At 42.3% G+C, this 21,541-nt stretch overlaps 2 protein-coding genes across 5 annotated transcripts in view; one reads left to right on the forward strand and one right to left on the reverse strand.

Moving 5' to 3' along the window:
- Nucleotides 1-17,787, reverse strand: part of DCUN1D2 (defective in cullin neddylation 1 domain containing 2) — a 58,169-nt gene extending 40,382 nt beyond the window's left edge. Inside the window, exons 1-3 of one of the 3 annotated variants that reach the window (XR_007357450.2) lie at nucleotides 17,504-17,696; nucleotides 13,875-14,091; nucleotides 9,948-10,116 (exon numbers count right to left, since the gene is read on the reverse strand). Coding sequence is in view for 2 of the 3 variants with exons in the window: in XM_075129975.1 (XP_074986076.1) it covers nucleotides 9,948-10,116; nucleotides 13,875-14,091; nucleotides 17,766-17,768 (389 nt within the window). In the remaining variant the exon portion in view is untranslated. Of the gene's footprint in view, nucleotides 1-9,947; nucleotides 10,117-13,874; nucleotides 14,092-17,503; nucleotides 17,697-17,765 lie in introns of those variants that run through there. The other 2 variants (XM_075129975.1, XM_048855988.2) reach the window with 2 other exon arrangements.
- Nucleotides 17,788-17,874: 87 nt separating this feature from the next.
- SLC9D1 (solute carrier family 9 member D1) overlaps nucleotides 17,875-21,541 on the forward strand; it is a 74,035-nt gene continuing 70,368 nt past the window's right edge. The window contains exon 1 of one of the 2 annotated variants that reach the window (XM_048855983.2): nucleotides 17,875-18,177. The gene's annotated coding sequence lies outside the window, so the exon portion shown is untranslated. The remainder of the gene's footprint in view (nucleotides 18,178-21,541) is intronic. The other variant, XM_048855984.2, reaches the window with a different exon arrangement.

Raw genomic sequence — 21,541 nt, forward strand, 5'->3', positions numbered from 1 at the left:
AGATTGAGCCATTTAGTTCAGGTACTTTTCCCCCCATAGATTTCAACAGCAGAATGGACCATCATCATCTAGTCTGATCTCCTGCATAACAGTGCAGAAATTCTCACCCAGCAATCCTTGTATCCAGCCCAGAGCTGCTGGTTGAGCTAAGAGTACAGCTTTTAGAAAGATGTCCCATCGTCATTTTAAAGACTCCAAGTGAGGGAGAATCTCCCACATCCCTAGGTAAGTTGTTTCAATGGTTGATTACCCTGACTGTAAAAATTTTACACCTTATTTCTAGTCTGAATTTGTCTAGCTTCAACTTCCAGCCACTGGATCTCAAAATGCCCTTGTAGGGTGATGTAATGTATGGGAATAAGTAACAGCTTTCCCAACTGTGTTGCTGTGGCTATCGTAAGTTACAAGTTGTTGTTCATTGTATTTCTTGGCTGTTGTTAATATTTAAGACTACTTTTGTGAACATGTTTGTTTCTGCACATGTGTGCATTAGTGTGAACTGATGGGTATGTGAATGTGTGCATGTGCGCACCACTCAGACTGCAGATTAGAGCTGATCAGAAAACTTTCTTAATTGGTTGAGCTGATGGACTAATGAACATTCTTCTATCTTAAAGACACCACCAGAATCAAGTAAAATTTAAATATAACTAATTGCAATCCTATTGAACTGTAATGTACTGTTTCTTTATTACTTTTATTGCTGTTACCCTAAATTTGTGGTTTTTTAAATTTACGAAACCACCCACTGTAGTCTACATACACCATATGGGAATTTGTACTACATGTTAAGCTTGTGACCAATGTTAACTTTAGAAGACTTTTCAACCACTACACTGTATCATCCACACAGTCACGTTCTTCAATCAAAAACCAGGAAAAAGACGAGTCCTCCACTGTGACCTGAAGACTGATGGATTGGTACTGGCAGACCAAGGTGGAAGCAAATTTCAGAATTGAGACCCTTCTGCTTAAAGACAATAGTATTGAGGCATTGCCAGCTACATTACCCAATTTGACCTCAACTGACTCAGTATCATATAGGAAGAATAAGGGTTTCTCAGGTAGCGAGAACACAAACCAAAAGACAGATTATTGGGTGTAGCCAATACTATGAATTGAACCTGGAAACAAATGAAGAACAACAGAGGAGCTGGAAGCACATCTTGAATCGGAGAGGGGAAATAGACGGATAGGAGGGGAAGAGATCACCCCAGCTCCTACCTGCTCCCCATCCCAATCCTAGGCACTGCTCCAGCCGATCTGGGTCCTACCGTCACCTCCGTCTCCCCATGCGTGCACACAATTACTACCTCCCCACTGGTGGAGGTGTGCCCTGCCCCCAGCCATTGCGGGGGTGCTGGCCACAATCTGATTGCTTGGGAGCTGAGAGTCAATCAGCCAATAGGGAGGGAGCCACTGGAGCTGGATGGCACCGGGCAAAGTCAGGGGGGAAGCAGAGCTGAGCAAGGACAGAAACATAGATAATCCCCCACAACATTTCTATTGCAGGAACTGTTGTGATAATTCAGCCTACAAAATTGCCTTAATTGAGAACTCAATGTAAAAAGTACATAGGAGTTCAGAAGATGTCATAATAACTTATAACAACGAGAAAAGGTATGAAAGAGAGACAGAGAATTAGTCCAAACAAAAAGGCTACAGATATAACTCAAGGACTGTGTTAAGATCATGCTTGATAAACAAGAAAGTGTGGAACCAGAAATCAGTGAACCAAATTGGTATGTCAGAAATTAGGTCTGACTGGTGGACAAAATGATGGGACAGGCTATATTGCCCATCACTCCTTTTCTGGGTCCGTAAAGAACGAGACTATGGGGAGAAAAACAGGCAACTAGAGCGAGCCTCATTATCATGGCTGCCACCCCTACCATCTTCTGGGATCCTACGCTTTGTCATCCGATCTTGAGAGATGTCCTAACCAGAGGTCAGAGAGAGGGACCCAAATGACATTGCCAGCTCAACCGGCTCCAGCTGAATTCCAAACACCACCTGGGATGAAATGGGATCAGACTAACAACAGCTCCAGCTCATCTCAACTAACCTCTTCTTTTTCCCCCAAAAGGATAGTTATTACCATCTTTGATACCTTCTAAGAGACTGTTAAACAACACGGGTTTTCCTTCTAATGCTTTCTCCAGCTAAAGGGAAAGGAAACAAGAGATATTGTAAAAATGAAAGCCTTATTTAATACTTTAGATTTAAAATGCTTGAACTGTTTTTCCTTTTTTCTTTAATAAAAGTTTTAAAGGATTTTTAATGGTGTATTAGAGCACATTGCTGAAATCTATTTTGGAGGTGAAAGACATGGATAGTCATGGCAAAGATCACGTTATGGAGAAATGGTCACAACTGCGTTATGTAGTGCAGCTAAAATAACATCTTTGACTTCCAATACCCTCTGATAGTGAGCAATCAGGGATTCAAACACTTCTTTACATCAAAAACTTCTTGTCTGAAGGGTAGGTCAACTCCCTAAATAATGGAGACAGGTGCCATACTCTAGAAACTTTCTGGCAGTATCATTTTGTCTGGATTAAGCCTCAGTAAGCTTCCTTTCATCTATATCCCAATCTATGCCTACTGCTAGGAAAGCAAAGAGCCTGCAGAACCTGCGTTCAACAAGAAAGGTGTCAAACCGCCTATGATCAGCATATCAATGGCACTGCAGTCCAGATCATGAGATTATTGGCCACTTACACACACAAAGCCTCACATACATGTTGAGCAGAATTCTGTCTAAAACAGTTTCAGCGCAGAAGAGCAATACTATCAGGAAGAGGTGAAACCACTGAAGTCTGCTGGCAGGTTTAAAAAGAATCAGCATGAACACCTACTGCTGCCCAGTGTTAGATGATCAAGCAATTATCCTAACAGTCTCTAGCCAAAAGCAAGAATGAAAGGGATAAAATAAATCAGAGGACTTCATATAACAAAGTTTTTTCACTCCCTTTTTCCCCCACATCTATTACTTACCCAAAAAGGAAAACTTAGAAAGAGGTTGGAATTGATGAGATCACAAGCAACAGATGGTTTCTTGAGCAGGGGCCTAATAACCACTTGTGTTTTACAGAAGTTGGCACCTTATTAGTATCTTCCTGCAGTACAACAATCTCAAACCAACCTAAATTTTATTAGCAACAAGAGGTATGGGGTCAAGTCACAGGCCAAAGCTCTTCACGCACCTCTACAACAAACTCAATTAATGAAACTCAATGTGACCCTTCTGGGAGTGGATCAGTCAATATGAGAAGAATGTATTTGATACATCTTTTCCATGAAACAGGTGCATATGTGTGTGTGTGCGCGCATGTGTATGGGCTGTCAAGCGTGCAATTAAAAAAATTAATTGCAATGAATCGCGCTGTTCAGCAATAAATGTTTTGTTTAAATGTTTTGGGATGTTTTCTACATTTTAAAATATATTGATTTCAATTACAATGCAGAATATAGTGTTCAGTGCTCCCTTTATATTTATTTTTTATTACAAATATTTGCACTGTAAAAAACAAAAGAAATAGTATTTTTCCGTTCACCCGATACAAGTACTGTAGTGCAATCTTATCAGAAAAGTTGAACTTATAAATGTAGAATTATATACAGAAAATAACTGCATTCAAAAATAATACAATGTAAAACTTTAGAGCCTAGAAGTCCACTCAGTCCTACTTCAGCCAATCACTCAGACAAACAAGTTTGGTTACACTTTGCAGGAGATAAGGCTGCCCACTTCTTGTTTACATTGTCACCTGAAAGCGAGAACAGGCGTTCACATGGCACTGTTGTAGCCAGCGTCGCGAGACATTTCCATGCCAGATGAGCTAAAGATTCCTATGTTTCTTCGTGCTTCAACCAACATTTAGTTCAGTCACAAATTTAATTAACGCATTATATTTTTAATGAGCATCATCATCATGGAAGCATGTCCTCTGGAATGGTGGCCGAAGCATGAAGGGGCATAAAAATGTTTAGAATATCTGGTACATAAATACCTTGCAGCGCAGGCTACAAAAGTCCCATGCGAACGCTTGTTCTTATTTACGTCACCTGAAAGTGAGAAGCAGGCAGCAGTATCTCCTATAAATGTAAACAAACTTGTTTGTCTTAGCGATTGGCTGAACAAAAAGTAGGACTGAATGGACTTGTAGGCTCTAAAGTTTTACATTGTTCTGTTTTTGAGTGCAGCTATGTACAAAAATATCTACATTTGTAAGTTACACTTTCATGATAAAAAGATTGCACTACAGTACTTGTATGAGATGAATTGAAAAATACTATTTCTTTTATCATTTTACAGTGCAAATATTTGTAATCAAATAAAAATAATATAAAGTGAGCACTATACACTTTGTGTTCTGTGTTGTAATAGAAATCAATATATTTGAAAATGTAGAAAAACATCCAAAATATTTAATAAATTTCAATTGGTATTCTATTATTTAACAGTGCAACTAATCACAATTATTTTTTTTGAGTTAATCGCGTGAGTTAACTGCAATTAATCAACAGCCCTAATATATAATTCCTTTCAGTGATAAATGCAGGGCTCTACTCTGAGGGCTGGGCTGAGGCTCCAAGGTATCCCCCCACCGGAGCCCAGTTGGGGAGAGCCACGTGGGCAGCTGTGGGGAGCCCGCGCAAAGATGCGGACCCTCTACCTGCCCTCGGCCAGGCAGGGATCTTGGGGACACGGTTGCGGGCTATTCGCAGCCCCCTCGTTCCCCCGCACCATGGGCAGGTCCGCTGTGGCTCCCCATGGCTCCCTGGCTGGGCTCCACACTGGCCTGGCTGGGGGGAGACTTGTGGAGCTGCCCAGGGGCTGCTAGGGCCCCCCGCTCAGGGCAGGTAGAGAGTCTGCCATGGCTCCCCACAGCTGCCCACCCTGCTCTTACCGTGGCTGGGCTGTAGCTCCGAGCTGGGTCGGAAGAGCCATGCTGGCAGCTGTGGGGAGCCGCGGCAGACCCTCCACCTGCCTTGGCTGATGGGCCCAAGCAACTTGATGCCCAGTGTCCCAGCCCCCCACCCAGGGCAGGCGGAGGGATCCAGGCTCCCCACAGCTGCCAGCGTGGTTCTCCCTGACCCGACTCCGGCCAGGGTGGGCAGCTCAGAGCCAGAGCCCAGCCACAATAAGAGCCAGGCGGACAGCTGTGAGGTGCCGCAGCAGACCCTCCACCTGTCCTGGGCTGGGGGCCCGAGCAGCCCCCGACCCGTGTCCCTGTCCCCCTAGCCAAATGTCCCAGCCACTCTGCCTAGTGTCCCTGCCCCCCAGCCCCTCCGCCCAGGGCTGGTGGAGGGACCCAGGCTCCCCACAGCTGCCAGTGCGGCTTTCCCCAGTGCAGCTCTGGCTGGGGCAGCTTGGAGGTGCAGCCTTGCCATGGTAAGAGCCGGGTAGGCAGCTGTGGGGAGCCACAGTGGATCCTCCACCTACCCTGGACATGGGGCCCAAGCAGTCCCCCACCCAGTGTCCCTGCCCCCAGACCTCCTGCCCAGGGCAGGTGGAGGATCCGTGCTGCGGTTCCTCACAGCTGCCCGCCCGGCTCTTACCATCAGAGCCCTGCGTGAATACAAAATTTGTATCTGAATCTGTGCTATCTGCAGAAATGATCCACAGATATAAAGCGGATACCCATGGTTTTGCAGGGCTCTAACTATTTCCACTACTCTTGCCCTAACTTCAACCCCAGATACCGCATCTCTCACAGGTTCTCAGAATACTAAAATGACCAGTACAGAGAACATCTAGAAAGATGGAGCTTATGTACTGCACAGTTAGCAAACAAACATTTAAAGACAGCTAAGGTTGCAGTAGGATAAACCCCACCCATATAAAACCTTAAAAGTAGGATGGCTAAAAATTAGTGATAAAAAAGAATCCAATTTTTTTTGTTTAAATTACATATAGATTTTTTTAAAGTAAACCATTAAAAATAGATACCTTATGTTAAGGCCTAACCTTTTAACAAATGATTAAAATTATTTACATTAAATACAAAAATAATATTAAGCATTTTTGCTGCCATATTTTAAAGAAAGTCAGTCCACTGAAATGGTGGAAGTCACGGGCTAAGCCTCTGGAATCAGAGTTTGCTGAAGTGCTAAACTAGCTTTTGACAGCAGTAGCCTATTTGCAAGTGCAGAGAGAATATTTTCTCTATTTCAGTTTATTCAGCTAGTTCAGTTCAATGACAAGTTCATTTAAAGTTGAGAAACCAATTGGGAGTTGAAAAAGAAGGAAAGCTTGCTATCCTCTTCCAATCTATGAATAAAAGCTAGGTGTAAGAGGATGAGATCTACTAGCTCTAAAATTTTGAAGGATATGGTGGCCAGAAACAATCAGTTCAATTCATTAACTACAGATAATACTTCCCTTCTTTCATAAATCAGTATGTTTTAAATGCAAAACATGTCTAAGAAAAAAAACTTTGTATCTAGCACAGTGGTTTTCAAACTGTGGGTCGTAGAATGTAAGGCACTGAATTGTGGCGGCTCTGGTCAGCACCGCCGACCAGGCTGTTAAAAGTCCCATTGGCAATGCTGCCCGGCTAAGGCAGGCTACTTCCTACCTGTTCTGACACTGCAGTGTGCCCCAGAAGCAGACAGCAGTAGGTCCAGCTCCTAGGTGGGAGGGGCCACAGGGCTCCGTGTGCTGACCCCACCCTGAGAACCAGTCAATGGGAGCCGGGGGGGGGATGGGGAAGAGTGCCTGCAGTGCCTTGTGTGCCTCCACAACCTGCTGGACCTGCTGCTGGCCACTTCCGGGGTGCAGAGCGATCCGCAGTGCCAGGACAGGCAGGCAGCCTGCCTTAGCACCCCCCTGCACTGCTGCCTGAGGTAATCCCGTGCCCCAATCCCCGGCCCTGAGCCCCCCCAAAACCTGGAGCTCAGTCCTGCACCCCAAATCCCTCATCCCTGGCCCCACCCCAGAGCCTGCATTCCCAGCCAGAGTCCTAAACCTGTCCTGCACCCTAACCCCCTCCCACTCCCTGAACCCCTCATTCCCAGCCCCAACCTGCACTCCAACCCTCTGCCCCAGCTGTGAGCCCCTCTCATACCACAAACCCCTCATCCCCAGCTCCGCTGGGTCGCGGGCATCAACAATTTTCTTCAACTGGGTCGCCAGAAAAAAAAATTGAAAACCACTGATCTAGCACATTTAAGGTAGTTTTATTTAATGTTTTTAAAATCCTGTTTTTGTGCATTTTTAATTGAATTTGAATATCCATCCAAATAGAGGCTGAGACAAATCACAAGTAAAAAAATTAGTCATCTAGTAAATAAGAAATACATCATTCACCATTTTCCAATAGAATAAAAAAGTAAACATTAAGAATCTGAATAAATGCAAGTTAAGCTATACAACTGTTTAAATAAATGTGCACAGATATAGTGTATCTTCCTGGTTAGCAAAAAGCAGCACAAATTTAGTGAAAAGGCCCTATTTAGCTCCAAATTCACTTGTTTTAATGGTTAACAACAAATAAGAATAAACCTTTCTTTAAGGTTTATAACTGAAGTAAAAATGCAAAACACAATTAAATTAGATTATTTAAACCAAGGTTCCTACTTGATGATTTAAATCGTTTTGATTTAAATCAATCCTTCCTGCTTAGAAAAATGGAAAAAACTCATACATTCTTTTCCACCTTTATATTGCTACAACAATTTCCCTAAGGCTTTCACTTCCACTTTCCAACTGACAGCCAAAAGCAATACATACCCTCTACTTCATCAAATATGCACTCAACACAAAACCTTAACAATGACCTCATATGTTTTTATATCAACAGATTAAAACATCTGACTATCACACATTCTATGCATTTGGGAAATTATTTTGCCTCAGCCCTACTGAGGTCAATGTTAAGGTTTTGCATTAAAGTGCCAGTTCGAAGCCTGGGCACATATTTTGGTGAACCTGAAAGTGTGATGGCTGCCATCTTGGCCAAAACCAGGCATTGAACAGATGACCTCCAGAACTAAAAGCATTCTTGTGTTAAAGAGCGAGGCTCTCAGAGCTGTCACTGACTTGCATCCACAGGTCGACACACACACTGACTAACGGGTGACACAAGCAAAATGTGTAACAAATTACTGAAATGTATATTTCAGCAATTCACGCCATAGTTTACAAATCATAGTTTTCAAAGTACAAAATTGGTGGTAAAGTGGTCACATGAATCCTGGATTCTATAATTGGTTCTGGGAGGCGTGTGGTGTATAGCGATACAGATAGGATAACAAAAACTGGTTTAGTCACTGTGAAAGGCAGTGAATAAGACTCGGTTTTGTCATGTTGGAGACCTAGGTTCTATGCCTGTAATGACTTTGCATAAGCCCTACTAACTTGAAAGGGGAGAGGTAAGACGACGAGTGTTTAGTAGCTCTTCCCTTTCTCCCAGGCTGGGGTTCGTACTTTCAATCAATAATAAGGGGCTTTAAACAACAGTTAGCAGAGATGAGATTTCAATTCCTGAACTATTCATTTCCATGTAAGTGACTAGTATTACTGGGCATCCCTAAATCAATCAGACAGGAAGAGCAGGCTAATTAGAAAGGGCCACTACTGACATGACTATCTAAGTCAGTAATCATAGGAAAGGAAATCAAGAAAAAACACATGATGCTTCAGTGAAATTCTGGTAAAACTCAGATGTACACATTATACAAATGAGCTACAGTCACATTCAGAAGTTTAGCTTCTTAAAACTCTTAACTTATTTTACTATTGTTAGCTTTGCAGAGGCAACACAGTCATGAAAGCATGAGCTGGAGTCTACTGTAGCTTATTTATCTTCAAAATTGTCAGCTAAATTTGAGTTGTAGAAATTTCATCCCACTGGAACACTCAGCTATTACAGTGACAGATGCTGCTGAAATGAAAACAGTTACAAGTAGTGCTGAGAGAAACTGCAGGAATGCAGCTCAATTTAAAATTCCAGGTTTAGTTAGACAAATCATCTTTTAAATTTGCAGTTTGAGCAAATCAGCAATGTAAGCCACTGAATAAAAAATGAATACGAACCACACAATACCACTTTTCACAAAATCATTTTTCAGACTGCATAAGAAATTTACCTAATTGGAGTGGCAATATAGTAGAGTGGAAATGTCACTGAACTGGGAGTCAAAAGACTGGATTCTATTCCCCGCCATGCCAATGACCTGCTATGTAATTTTCAGCAAGTCATTTCACCTCTGTTTCTGTTTACATTTTGCTTACGCTGTACGCTCTCTGGGGACAGGCATTGCCTTTTTATTATGTGTTTGTGCAGTGCCTAGCACAATAGTGCTCTGGTCCATGACTGGAGTTCCTAGGTGCTAGTGCTACCTTATACAAATAACTACAGCTGGAGTTCTTAAGTTTAATATCATGGAAATATTTATTTTAATCTAATTAGACCATTAGCAGCTGTTTAGAATGTTGCTATTGCAGCATTTTAGCAAAAATACTAACATCTGAGATCCATGGTCCATAAAGGTGGAATTAAGAGAGAACACTTCACAGAACTGGGTACAGCAACTATCATACAAATAAAAGGGAAAGACGTATGGGGAAGGAAAAAATAAGATGAAGCTGACATATAGAAGTATTTTCCTACTAGCTATAGTGAGTGAGTGAGGAAATGGCAAAGAAGCAGAAAAATTAGACTTAAGATGAGATGTGAAAAAAAGATGTTATTAAGATAAATACCCAGAACAAGTGAACAAAAATGAACAAACAAACTTAGAGGAAGGTGACAGGGAGGATGTAGACTGGAGAAGGGGAGACTGGAGAGCAAGTCAATTCAGTCTAAATTAAGGGTAGCACGGAGCAAATCCATGGAATGTTTTAAAAGCTTGACGTCTGATCCAGCTTTCCATTGACTTCAGTGGGAGTTGGCTCAGGCCCTAAAGTTTTGAACTACACAGAAAACTGATACACTCACCCCAACTCTGCCATGCCATCTACAAATTCCTTTTTACTGAATTCACATTGAGTGGCTGCCCTGAATTTCCATGCTATGACCAAGACGCTGATACTGGCAGGGTCCAGGCTTAAATCGTCACAAAACTGCTGAATTCCATCAATACCAATTTTATTTTCATCCTGTGGGTCTGCAGTCAAAAATATAAAAAGTATTACAATACATATTAAAAACTTCCCTTCAGACTAATGATCTGAACAGTTTTGATATGCTGCAGTGCAGAAGCTATTGTATGAGTACTTCTCAAATATATTCATTCTTAATTAGGACATCAATTTGAAATCTAGTCTAGTTCAAAAAGTGAGTTAAAAGTTATATCTTCCAAAGACCCCCTGCCAATTTTTGTGGGTTTTTTATTAGTTTTTTAAAAATAACGATTACCCCTTAGATATTTTTCCCTTCTCCCCATTGCTTTGTGAAAGACCCACAAAAACAACAGGTGGAACTGCCTAACTATAGGGAGGAAATACTGAAATTGATTATACTCAAAGTGCTATAAAATGCACAAGAAGATAAGGCATTTACAGGTTAGAACACTGCAACAGGTGAAGGAGAAACACCAAATTTGGCCTACAGATTCGTTATCCTGGTAGTGATGTATGAGAAGGGAAGAATTTATCTAAATGTCAGAGCCCAGGGTTAATTTAGGAGGCAGGAAGTGAGGGGTTGTTTTTTTGTTTTTTGTTTGTTTTTCTAATACTTGCAGAGTGACCAAATCAGTGAGACACGATATTTATTTAGTGCCTAGCACAATAGGCCTCAACCTCGATGAGGCCATTCAGCAGCACTGTGACATACATAACTGTTTAATAAGAAGTGGTTACTACTTAGGATAGAGCCACACATTGTAATTGCCAGTGTCAGTTTATGTCACTACCATAATTATAAACATTTAAATATGGAAAACTAAATCCAACAAAAAACCCCAAACAAACAAACCCCCCAAACAAATCCTTCATGAAAATTATATTGGATTTTTAATTAGTCTGACCCTAAGAAATTATTAAAAAGCAGTTACTGTACTATAGAGGCATGGCAGCTATTTTATTTTGCTATAGAATATCAATTAGACCAGGGGTTCTCAAACTGGGGGTCAGGAGTCCTCAGGGAGTCACAAGGTTATTATATGGGGGGTTGCGAGCTGTCAACCTCCACCCCAAACCCTGCCTTGTATCCAGCATTTACCATGGTGCTAAATATATAAAAAAGTGTTTTTAATTTATAAGGGGTGGGGGGAGGGAGTTGCACTCAGAGGCTAGCTATGTGAAAAGGGTCACCAGTACAAAAGTTTGAGAACCCCTGAATTAGACTATAATACAGGAGTCTCTTAAAAATGTACTATGGTTACAAACACATAAGTAGTATCCTCAAACTTACCCTTCTATTTTTCATATACAATATGTACTACTCAAAATACATAACTGTTTTCCCCAAATTTAGATGCAACAAGTCCTATGTCTTTCTATAATTACAATAGCTTACTATATTGCAGCTACAATTAAAATGCAACTTAAATATTCTTTTAAGTTTCATATTTTGGATAACTAACTGGTAAAGACTTCAACTGTTCCATTCTTTATTAGACCCTGATCTTGCAAGATCAGGGCCTTAAAATGCAGCTTCATTTTAGCATCACCCAGAGGTTTCTGAATGACTAAAAATTAAAAGTAGCCAATAATTAAATAAGGATTTGATGCAACAAACAGTTGCTACTTGCTTATCTTTCTCCCGGGTGTAATTCCATTGAAATCGATGGAACTGAGCGTTGAAGGAAAGAGTAAAGCTATCTAGTGTGTTTTAAGGATCAGGCTCCAAGAGAATATCTTGATTTATTAAGTTTTAAAATTATTCTTAAAATATTTTAGTGAAATTGTGTCTCCAGTGAAGTCAATGATAAAACTCCCACTGGTTTCAAAGAAGACAAGATCCCACTCTTAGCGTTATTATTCACATATCTGGGCAACTGAGGGAATAATAAAAATGAACATGCATTGATTTGATTTGGATGTTATTAATTAAATAAGCAAAAAACACTTAAGAAAGGATAGTACAGTTGGACAATGAAAGATGTGTCATCTCACATTTCAAACATGATGGCATCTACACATTTTTCTTCAGGTTCTATAAGCAAACCCTTTCTAAGGGCTTAAAAAGGAACCCTGGCCAGGCAGCTAACATACAAAGTTTAGTTTCTGTTTAACAAAATAAAAAGGTGTTTAAAAATACTAATATGAATAGAAAAGGAGTACTTGTGGCACCTTAGAGACTAACCAATTTATTTGAGCATGAGCTTTCGTGAGCTACAGCTCACTTCATCAGATGCATACTACACGGCTGTTACTCTGAAACCTGTCAATATGAATAGAAACGCTTTCATGATGAATTTTTTCCTTATTAATTTATCTGAAAATTTGTTTAGATTTACATATGCCCTAACAGCATTTTCAGTCCTAACAACATTGCAATATTGTGCTGATGCATGAAAACAACAAAACTGACTAGACTATTTTCTTTCACCAAAGTTAAATGAAGTAGAAAAGTAAACAGCACAAATAATGAAAGCTAAATAAGATTCATAAAATTCCTTCAGTATTCAACTATAGGTAACCGTTCAGGATTTTTTCATATATATTATATTTAACCTCAGCATCCTTTAAAATTGGCAAACAAAAGCCAAGAAAAGGACTGATATAAATAAAAGCAAAATTAAACCAAGTACACACAAATGTTCCAGTTTTGCCGGAATCTCTGTGCTCCTACAACTCAATGCAACCTTTTGTTTTTAAAATGAAATTTTGAAGATCATCTGTCTGTAATATGGAACAAGACTTTATGGTGTTTAAAACCTTTCAAAATAGTGTATTTATTAATATGAAAGAGACTAATGTACATACAAAGTAATTTTGGAAAAAGCATAACCATACAGTAGGTTTACAAAGGATTTAGACTAGACAAAAGTCTGGTCAAATATCCATTTAAAAGAATTTCTAGATGAAGATTTAGATTTTAAGCAACAGATAGTAATGATCAGAGCTGCTTCATTCTATTTATTAAACATTTACATGCATTAATATAAAATATTAACATTTCAAAAGGAGCTCTTACACTGGATCACGTCAATTCTTACACTTCCATGGCCATTTTTTCCCCTTTTATTTTTCCTCTTCTTTTAAACACTACCATAAAATAAAAAAGAAATGGAAAATAAAACACAACTCCACCTTTAATTCACTTCCTTGTGAGTATGTTTTTCCTAGCATATCTAAACAGCAGGTGGTCTGGCATATCGTTTATGATGTAATATGCAAGCACAAAGGGTAAATTAAGGATGGAGTTTCAACCTTAATTCTGAGTTTCCTTGCTTGATAGTGTTATCAGACCCTTTCTTGTAGCTGAAAGTGTTCTTGTGGTTTAAAATAAAAGATTACCCCCTTTTATCTGAACTATACTTAAACATTTAATAGAGAAATTACAGCCATAATTTTACCATGCAAAGTAACATCACATACCAAAATTCCTTAACAAATGTCATGGACAAGAGATCAAATACAATGCATAACGTGCTTGTACAGAGCCATGGTCAAGTCCAAAAGTAACTGATTTTAGTCCATTTTTTCCTAACTTCATAGGCAGTAGTTCCTATTGTTAAGGTGTTCTATAGTTTATAAAATAAAATTTTGGACTTCCGTAGTGAACGTTATAAGACATGCAAGAAGAAGAAGAAAAACCAGCCTTACATTCCAGAGAACCTCCTATTACAGCTTCATACAGATAGACAATTAAAAGTAGGATATTGCATTAGCAGTCTTAAAAGATGTCATCAGTGGCAAAAATGTAAAGTAGAAACGTAATTCAAATGAAATAGTGAAAAAAAAAAGTGATCCTTACCTTTGTACCTGTTATACAATTGTTCTAATTTCTTTCTGTCTACTGAATTTTTCATGGATTCTTTGTAGTACAAGTCTGGGTTCTGGAAGTAGTTGTCTGTTGCCACTTCTAGTTTCCACTCATTCTGCATTAAGCAATATATAGCAGTCCTTTCACCAGCCTGGGTAAATGCCATAAACTGGCGGACCTTGTCCTTCTGAGACGATTTAAGCTTATGCTTTGGGATGCAAAAGAAGCAGGAAAGCCAATGAAGCTAATCCAGAAGTTTGTTTCAGCATTCTACTACTAATGCCTATCTTTTAAAGGGGTTTAGTTTTCTCCGTGTGTGACAACTTTCACTTCAGAATTAAAGGAAGACAAAGCCTTGCTCTTCTGCAGTTAAAAAGGCAGCACTTCTGGAAACTGAAATGACAGCATCTGTATGTACATTTTAGTAGCAAATATTCTGGCAAAAATAAATTCAAATTTGTGTTACTGCTCACGTACACACAATTGTTTTGTACGAAAACTGTTTGATCTCCAGATATTTCCCATTAAATTCAGAATTTATTTGGTTATAAACTCTAAAATACTATTGTTATGACAATCGGGTCTATTTGCTGAAAATAAGTCTACCATTAATGATAAAATACATTTCAAAGGTATGAATCATACAAAAATCAGAGATTCTGTAAATAAAGGCCTTGAGAAATATCTGAAAAGTTTAACAGTTGACTTAAGAGTTTTCCTAATTAATTTCTAGTGCTAATGAACAATAGTGTTTTCCAGTTAATTATTTAAGACAGTTAAAGTTACAAAGCACTTTTCAATTTTAACACTGGGAACTGTTCATTGTTGCTTTCAGAAAAAGTGAACTCAAAAGAAAATAAAACTGGTAAAGAAGCCAAGCAAGAAATTTACTCATTATTATGAGTTTCCAAAAAGTTATTGTAAATCTAATCAAAAGCTTTAATATGTTCTGACAATAGAAGAGATGTTTATATCAACCAATGCAATTGGTTACTTTGTTATTCAGTAGAAAATAGGGCTTATACGAAACATGAAATGTTTTTCTCAATGGCAATGAGTTGCGGCAAACCATAGCTCTACATTCCCAGAGTATACTTCTGAAGAATACAGGAATGAGGGGAAAGAGGTTTGAAAGAGAGCAAAAATCTGCTACCAATGTGTTTTACCATTATTCTCTGCTGTACTTAAAGTAACTTTTTAAAAACCAAACTCTCTTTGGGTTTCAATACATCTGTTTTACTCATCATAGTTAGTACAAGTTATGTTTCTGGGTAGATAACTAAGTTATCTGGGTAAACACTTCATCATCTGCTCACCCTAGTATTTAAGTCAACAGTGTAAAGCGATGCATTGACTTGCTGATCCCTGAGTACTAGAACAAGCTGTTATGATGTATTCTACTGCACATCACTGTTTCATGTTCAATGTGACACTACAGTATAAACATTCATACATCTTCTAGTCCACCCTTATCTCTTTTACACACTCTACATATAGTCATATCATTAAAAAATTATTGCAGATGGTCATATAAGACAAGAAGTGCATCATATGCAGAAGATACAGATTTCATTCTTTCCTTCATAAAGTTATTTTCTAAATATTGAAAAACTACAGAAAAGGATACTCATAAAATGGGAACACCTTGATAGCCACAGAAATAATTGCAATTGATTTTTCAAAGGAAACGTTAAATTATCTTTGTTGTTTCCCTACTGGAGATACTGTGTACATCTATTTATATTTTTAAAAATCCTAAATTTTCCTTGAAGTGGAAATATATCAAATCTTACTACAATAAAATCTTGTGTACACATTTAAACAAGTGTCTTTCTAAGTTACAATTAATTTAGTGTTGGGTCACTTCACAATAGGAATCTGTGATACAACCATGACAACTAAAAGTTTTTAGAGACAAGGTGGGTGAGGTAGTATCTTTTATTAGACCAACTTCTGGTGGTGAAAGATACAAGCTTTCACCACTAGAAGTTGGTCCAATAAAAGATATTACCTCACCCACCTTGTCTCTCTAATATCCTGGGACAACATGGCTACAACACTGCAAACTAAAAGTTATGTCATATATATAAGTTCTACAAACTTCAAGTAACCTGTGTCTCTTTTCTGCTTCAAAAGGACAGAGATGGAAAAAGATCATTCACTTTACCTCTCTGCCAATGCAGAATCGTTCTCCAAAATACAGTTTAAATTACATACGTGAACAGAGTCTTTATTTTTAAAAAAGATATATAGAAATCATTTTTTCTAGCATGTCTTCTTTCTAAATGATCACAACATAGTATGTATATTTTGTAATAGGTCACAATGAGGTGACATGCTTTATGTACTCTGACTTGAAAACTACAATCTGGCTCATCACCACCACTTTAAAAATTGTTAAAATATATCATCTATTGAAAACAGATGTTGCAAGATAAGGCCTAATTTGGACTCTTTGTAAAATAGCTTTGATCACCTTTTTATTAATTGTAAATTCCTATTGCTTTTCTGGGCTTTCCAATTATGCACTTGCACAGCGGTGATGGCCTTGGAATGTTGCTCAGTGGGACATAAACCTGCTTTCTTTTGCATGTGCAAATATATATTCCCCCTATACTCAATCAAATGTTTATTCCAATAACAATCTATACATGCATTTCCATTTTGCCAATCATAGTCACATCTAGGTGCCCAAATACAATTTAAGCGTTGGTATTATCCTGCTAGAACTGTTTCCAGTGCAGTGGATTTGTACTCGCTAGGCTCACTTTCTCTGGGGACTGTGGTGGGCTGGAAGAAAACTTGCTAGCTCAACTACGGCAGCCTTTCCTGAGGAGAGTGACAATACCCTTCTTTGACAGCAGTTTATGGAGTCACAGTTGTGATTTCACAGTTAGGGCTGAAAGAGGGTTTCCATATCATGGATGATTTTTCATTCTCGTCTAACTTTCTTTCCTAACAAAACAACAACACCGAGCAAGTCAGTGAGGAACGAGGGTGGCGGAACCACTCCAAGAGATTTGGGGGACGGAGGGAGTTCCCCTGGAGCTCCCTCAACCACCTTCCCCACGCTCAGCACAGACACGTGCAGCACAAACGCAGAGACACCCCACAAGCCGACTTAAATCGCCCCCTCTAGCAGGGAGCTCCTCGGTGCTTCCCAAGGCCCCGCGAACTCCAGGCCCCACCCCCAACAGACGGACACCGGGAGAGGGAGGGACTCGGCTCCAGCCACCTGCCCTGGAAGCCCAAAGCCCAAAGAAGGGCAAGTACGTGCCGCTGCTGCCAGGCTCAGCTCTCAAAATACCCACAGCCTCGCTCCTCCCCGCCCTCTGCAGGACCCTGCCGGCCGGGCGCCTCACGCCGCGGGCTCTGCCCCCCAGCTCCGCTGGACCCTCACTCCCCCCCCCCCGGCCCTGGCGGGGCCCCCCCGCGCTGCTCTGTCCCTCTCGCTCCGGCCCCCCGCCCGGTGACCTTCCCTCCGCCGACCCCGGCAGCAGGAAACACGGCTCCCGCGCTGGCAGGGGCGGCGGGCGCGGCGCCCACTCCGGGCAGGGCCGGGGCGCTGGGATCGGGAGAAGCGGGGGGGGGGGGGGGCTGGGAGGTATTTTCCCACCTACCATCTTATCCCCGGCGCTTTGACCAACTTCACTGCCCAGCGCCGCCGCCGCCGCCTCCTGCGCAGGCGCGCACCGGTTCTCCTTAGCCACCTATCGCTGAGCGGCGAGCGGGCCCTAGGCCCCGGCCGCCTCCCTGGGAGCAGCAAGTCCCCGCCTCGTCGCCGCGCCACAGGCGCTGGAAACTCAGCGTCCGACTGGAGGGGCACAGGGGACTACATCTCCCATGATGCACCGGGCCGACGAGCCGGAGACTGTTACCCACCATGGGCTGCGCCGGCGAGTCGGGACTACATCTCCCAGAGGGCACTGCGCGCGAAACGGGCGGCAGTTTGATCGCAGGCCGAGCTAGGAACTACAAATCCCATGTGACATTGTGCTTAAAGGAGCCGCATCTGCACTCAGCAACCAGCGCTAAGGGTGGTAGCGGCTTGGCAGCCAGCGGTGTCGTCATTTCTCACCAGGGGGGCCGTCGAGGCGGTTGGGTCGGGCGCCCAATAGGAGCAGGGATAACGGCACGCGGCGCCACCCGGGCTCCGGGCTGGCCTCGTCTGCGGCGCCTCCCGCTGCAGGTGAGCCGGGCGGATGGAGGCAACGGCAGCCGGAGCCTAGAGCGGCCACCTCGCCCCAACCCGGACGCGAGAGCCCGCGGCACCCGGACTGGCCGCCGCCCTGAGGTAGGAGCGGGCCGGGCCGGTTACCCCTGCGCCGGGAGGGCGGGACCCGGACCCTACAGCTGCGAGCGGGTTCCGGGCGCCGGGCCGGGCCGGGCCACTCGCAAGTGACAGCGAAAAGCGGGGCTGCAGGGCTGGGACAGCCCGCCCTGGAGAGACTCCGACACGCACAGCCCACCCCCCCCTCCCGCCACCCCCTCCGGGGTCCGCTCCGGAGAGACCGTGAGACACACACAGCTCCTCCTCCTCCCCAGAGACACCGCGAGAGACACAGCACAGCTCCCCCCTCCTCCGGAGAGACTGTGAGATGCACAGCTCTTCCCCCTCCTCCGAGGTAAGTGCTGCCCGGCGGGAGGTCACCCCCCCGCCCTGAGCGCCCTTCCAGAGCCAGCGCCCTGTACCCCCTCCTGCACCCCAGCCCTGAGCGCCCTTCCAGAGCCAGCGCCCCGAACCCCCTCCTGCCCCAGCCCTGTCCCCTTCCCAGAGCTTGCACTCCTCACTCCCTCTGACACCCCCTGCCCCAGCCCTCTCAGAACCACCACCCCATACCCCATCCTGCACCCCCAACACTGTGTCCCAGCCCCCTCCCACACTGTGAACCTCTAGGTCCCAGCCCATAGCTTGCACCCCCTCCCAAACCCCAAATCTCTGTCCCAGCTGGGTGAAAGTGAGTGAGGATGCCGGAGAGCAAGTGATGATGGGCGTGGGTGGGGCTTTGGGGAAGGGGCAGGGTAGATCCTGGGCTGCTCTTAGGTTCAAAAAGTGATCTTGGGCATAAAAAGGTTGGAAACCACTGCTGTAATGGAAAACTACAAACTTTTGCTCCTTTCCTTATCTCTAGAGGGATTGAAACTGTATAGAACATGGTAAAATCTCTTTCAGATACATCCAGAAGCAAAAGTTGTCCCCTTCACACATGTGCGGAAATAGATTTATGACAAAACCAGCCAAATCCTGGTCAAACACTGGTTTAAAATCTGTTCCCAGTGAGACAGTTTGTTACACTACCTATTCCCGTATGTCCCCCAGTCTCCTCCAAAATTAGTGAGACTTGATAGCTTTGTCTCTTTAGAAGTTCACATTCCTTAATGGGATGATTTCTGCTCCTCATTCCCATATGGGCAACTTGGACCATGACCTTGCAAACACTTATGCATGTGTTTAATTTTACTATTGTGAGTAGTCCCATTGACAATGTGGCCACTGTTGGAGACAGGATACTGGACTAGCTGGACTGTTTGCAGTATGGTTGTTCTTATTTTCTTGATTGAACATCAACAGTTTCTTATTATAATTTTAGCTGTATTGGTATAGGATCTTCTCAGCACTTCTCTGTCCTACCCTAGTCTTTCATTACTTACATTCAAATAAAACTAGTAATTTAAATTCCACACTATGTGCTACAGTTCAGACATTACAGTTAACGAATTAAATATTCAAAATTAAGGCAATGTTCCTTTTTTCATATGACTTAAAATATGATGTCTCAGTATAATAAAATTTACAAATTCAGTTGGTAATATATATTTTTCATTTTTTAAATAAAGCAAGGGAATGCCATACAAGGGCTATGGTTAATGTAACTTTAGTTTTGAAAATTTAAACTGAAATCATGAAAGGCAGAGTGAAGTTTGAATGTTTATTCCATTCCCTTTGCTTATGCCTCAAAATATAGGATTTCTTCATATTTTTAAAGCTACTTTTTTGGTGTTTTCCAAATTTTTGAGGGGAAGACTACCCTGCAGTGAATTATAACATGAAATTTCAGAGTAGCTTCTTTTAGTAGTATGGACTGTTGAGAATTAAGCTTATAACTGGATGATAAACTGAACCTTAACTATGGAGTAGCTACTATCATTCCACTCTATAAATTGCTTATCATTTAATACACTATTATGGTTTTTTAAAAAAATCCCTCTCATTAACTCTTTGAAAAATCTTTTAACATATTTGGTTCATCCTATCTCCATGGTAGGTTGGCCTGTGAATTGCAAATCCATTTAGTTGCCTGTGATGCCCCATTAATGTGTGTGGCTTGGTATTTTTGTTTGGTTTTGTTTTGGTGTGTTTTGTGTTTGAGGGGTTAGTGGAAGTATACTACAAAGATATATTAAGTAGAAAGGGAAAGGACTAGTGAAGGTCTCTTTAGAGCAGTGATGTAAGTCCCTGTTCAGAAAAGAATTCCTATTCAGGATAGCACTTAAGCACAGGCTTAACTTCTAGCCTGTGCACAAGTCCCCTTGACTTAATGCTTGTATGCTTTCCTGAAACAATGTTATAAAGAGAAGGCCGTGGACTAGTGGGCAAGGTCTTTTGGGGGAGAGATGGCTGTGACACTTTTTGGGATTGGAAGGCACCTCCCTATCATGTGCCTTTAGCATGGGGAAGCCTTGTCTGTTCCTGCAATGGGTCAGCTCCCCAATTCCAGTGGCTATGGGCAACATAAGCACTCGCCTCTAGTCCTAGCAGGTCCCACTGTCAACTTTACTGCAGAGGCCCCCAAAGTGTGGGGCATGCCTCCCTAGGGAGGCATGGAGGACCATCTGGGGGCCACAGCGGGACTCAGGCCAGCCAACACGGGGGCAGGGAGGGAGCGCCACCCAGCCCCTCCCCACCACCAGTTCTGTTGTGGTGTGGGGCAGAAGTTGGGGGCAAGGCCGGGAGTGGAGTTGCACCTGGCCACGGGCCCAGCTATCAGCCCCCACCACAGCCCAGCTGCGCCTCTGCTCCAGCCCCCAGCCGCAGCCCAGACCCACCCCCAACTATAGCCCTAGCCTTGGTCCCCTTCCCCCTGTCTGTGTCTCCCCCTGCCCCCCCATCATAGTCCCTCTCCTGGCCCTGGCTTAGGAGGTAACGGGGGGAAGGCACAGACAGGAGGAAGGCGGTGTGACCCTCAAAAGTCTGGGGACCACTGTTTTACAGGTTAGTGATTGGCACACTTCAACCTTTGAGCCCCCACCCAAGCATCTCCTTAGAGTGTCCAGTCCCTGGTCCACTGAACACATTAGTATTCACAGATTTGCTGCTTCCAAAGTACCGGTACACCCCAGCTATCCAGTTCCACCTCAGATTACATTTCTGCTTAAACACATTTAAGTGCTGTGTGTTATAATGAAATCAAGTATTAAGTTTATTTAACAAAGCACAGAGTCAAATAGTAGCAAATGGAAGTACTGGAAACAAATGGTTACGTATAAAATCATAACACACATGCTAGAGCCTAGATTTCATAAACAAGGTACTTTCGTGTCTTGTAAAGTATTGCTCACTCAAAATCATTATAGCTAGGATGGCTGTGACCCTCCTTTCATGACACAAACACTCTGTCTCCTAGGTGAAAGACCCACTGTGTCTCTTTCATTGTCAG

Source organism: Caretta caretta, chromosome 1, assembly GCF_965140235.1.
Source record: "Caretta caretta isolate rCarCar2 chromosome 1, rCarCar1.hap1, whole genome shotgun sequence".
In the NCBI taxonomy this organism is placed as follows: Eukaryota; Metazoa; Chordata; order Testudines; family Cheloniidae; genus Caretta; species Caretta caretta.